General features: G+C 44.0%; 1 protein-coding gene across 1 annotated transcript in view; it reads left to right on the top strand.

Annotated features, from left to right (window-relative positions):
* The window catches only part of LOC104521985 (ATP-binding cassette sub-family A member 9-like), a 26,868-nt gene that overhangs the window by 18,347 nt on the left and 5,948 nt on the right, over positions 1-2,573 (top strand). Inside the window, 5 exon segments of the mRNA XM_010164140.2 lie at positions 56-226; positions 381-494; positions 672-782; positions 1,851-1,919; positions 2,411-2,502. Of these exon segments, the coding sequence (XP_010162442.2) occupies positions 56-226; positions 381-494; positions 672-782; positions 1,851-1,919; positions 2,411-2,502 (557 nt within the window).

Here is a 2,573-nt window from a genome sequence, read left to right as displayed (position 1 = left end):
GGAATGATGTTTTGGACTCTGTGAATCACCTCCCTTTTCCCATTTGGTTTTGCAGCTCCAGGCTCGTGCCCAGCTGCGGCTGGCGGGGCTCTTCCCCTCGGCATACTGGTGTGGGCAGGCGCTGGTGGATGTCCCACTTTTCTGGACCCTAATGTGCCTCATGTTCGGGGTCGTGCTACTCTTCAACCACATCTGCCCCTTGCAGGCCAGCACCGTGTTCCCCCTGGTGAGCTCATTGCATCTGAGTAAAGACAAATCCCCCTCCCTCATTCCACAGCAAGTCTTTTGCATCAAATATTTTGATGAAATTAGGTGCTCTAGGCAGGTTTTCATATACCCACATCCATCTCCTGGTGACTGACATCAGTCTCTCTCCCTAGATCATTTGTGTCATTGGTTATGGAACATCTCTTGTCCTCCTCGTCTATTTAATTGCCTTTAAATTTCGTAGGGGACGAAGCAATCGTTACATTTGGTCTTTCATCTTTGTTCTGGTAAGTGAAGTGAGTCTTCCCTCTGAAGTGTTTGATTTACACATTGTTCCACTTGAGGATTCATTTCAAATATACTGATATTCATCAGAATAACCCAAATCAGAGACAAATAGGGGTTTGGGGTTTTTTTAGAATCAATATATTAATATTGGAAATACTTTTTCTGCTTTATTCCAGGTGAATTTCACTCTCTATATGTTCATTTACCTACATGAAGCACTTTACTTCTCCTTCTCTACTTTGGTTCCTGTGTTTCCACTGATGGGCTGCTTGATTTTCTCTACACCAGTAAGTAAATGTCTTACTAAATTCAACAATGGTCCTAACGGTGCAAACTGGAAAAGCAAGGGGAACTTTCCAAACTCCCTGCCTCAAAGTGCCAACTGTCAAAAAGACAAAGAATGAGAAAATATAACAGGAGAAGAAAAGGTCCAGACTGGGGACTGAGGAGGGACCAAGACGTTGGGACATGTCCAAAGCAGATCAGTGAAGCTGGGGAAGGGTCTGGAGCACAAATGTGCTGAGTTCACAGTTGAGGGAACTGAGGTTGTTGAGCCTGGAGAAAAGGAGGCTGAGGGGAGACCTTCTCGCTCTCTACAACTCCCTGAAAGAAGAGTGCAGTGTGGTGGGGGTGGGTCTGTTCAACCAAGGAACAAGTGACAGGACAAGAGGAAATGGCCTCAAGTTGTGGCCAGGGCAGTTGAGATGGGATGTGAGGAAGAATTTCTTTGCTGAAAGGGTTCTGAGGCATTGGAAGGGGTTGCCCAGGGCAGTGGTGGAGTCCCCATCCCTGAAGGTATTTAAAAGCTGTGTAGATGTGGCACTTAGGGACATGGTTTAGTGGTGGACTTGGCAGTGTTGGGTTTACAGTTAGTCTCAATGATTTTAAAGGTCTTTTGCAGCCTAAATGATTCTGTGACTCTAAGATCTGCCTTGTTAATCCTTTGTTTGACTGGAATATTTTTGGTTTGTTTAGTTACAAACAGCTGTCACAATGACTGTATTTTGGCAGCCAGGGTAGGACAAGAGGGGAAGGTGGTGGAGTGGGAAGATCTGGAGGGATGAAGTGAGCTGATAGAAGGAGCTGAAAGAACTGGAAGAGAGAAGCAATGATGGAAATGGTCAATCAAACCTGGCTGATTTGAAGCACCTCTGAATTAGCTGTAGTCAAGGAAGCCACAGGTGTTTGAGGCAGGATAAACCCCCCAAAAATAAGTACAGATCAAAGCTTCTTAATCCCAACTTGTAGAAAAGCTAAGCATCCCTACATCCCACCCTTGCTCCACCCTGCACTGAGGCACACCATGATAAGGAATTTTTCTAACCAACTGATGTATTTTTTTTTTTGTCTTGTAGCGTTTCTCATTTTTACACAGAATTGGTATTTTGGGGTCATGGAATCACATCTTCGTAGCTGTCTTTGCAGTAAGGAGCAACTTAATGATGGTTGTTTTGGAAAGGATGACTGTTCTAATGCCATGGACTTGCACTAGGCTTGTATAACTCTCCCTATAAATAAAGCATGGGTTGTGGGGTCAAATTAAATGTTTAAATGATTAAATGTTGGCAGGGGAGTGACATCCAAGTAATGACAGGCTTGTATTTCATGTGAACCCTGGATGAGGGGAAATGGTGGGGGGATTAAGTGGAGCTCATGTCTAAGGCAGAGATATTATTAATCAACTAATTAGTCTAATCCTGGTTCTACAAAAGAACAATGTGAAAGAAAGATTTTGCAAATGACCTGCATATAAGATGGAAATGTATGCAAAGCATCCCTTGAACTTATTCCTCTTTTGGACCTTTTCAGTAGCTGCAGTAAATGAGCTAGGTCCCTGCATCGCCTTATAATTAAAATTAATCAAGTGTGTTGTTACCTTGTCTCCATACAAACCTAATTCCTTGTTGCTTTTTAGCCTTACATCCACTGTGTGATTTTTGCTTTTCTCCTGCGCTGTTTGGAGATGAGATATGGAGAAGCAGTTACGAGACTCGATCCCATCTTCAGGTGTGTCCCAGGCATCTGAGTGCCTCATGACCCACGGTTATCCCGGGCTACAGGGTGGGTTGGGTGCTGTA

Source organism: Antrostomus carolinensis, unplaced genomic scaffold, assembly GCF_000700745.2.
Source record: "Antrostomus carolinensis isolate BGI_N321 unplaced genomic scaffold, ASM70074v2 scaffold24903, whole genome shotgun sequence".
NCBI classification, from domain to species: domain Eukaryota; kingdom Metazoa; phylum Chordata; class Aves; order Caprimulgiformes; family Caprimulgidae; genus Antrostomus; species Antrostomus carolinensis.
Note: the sequence above shows the minus strand (reverse complement) of the source record. Positions and strands in the feature narration are given on the sequence as shown.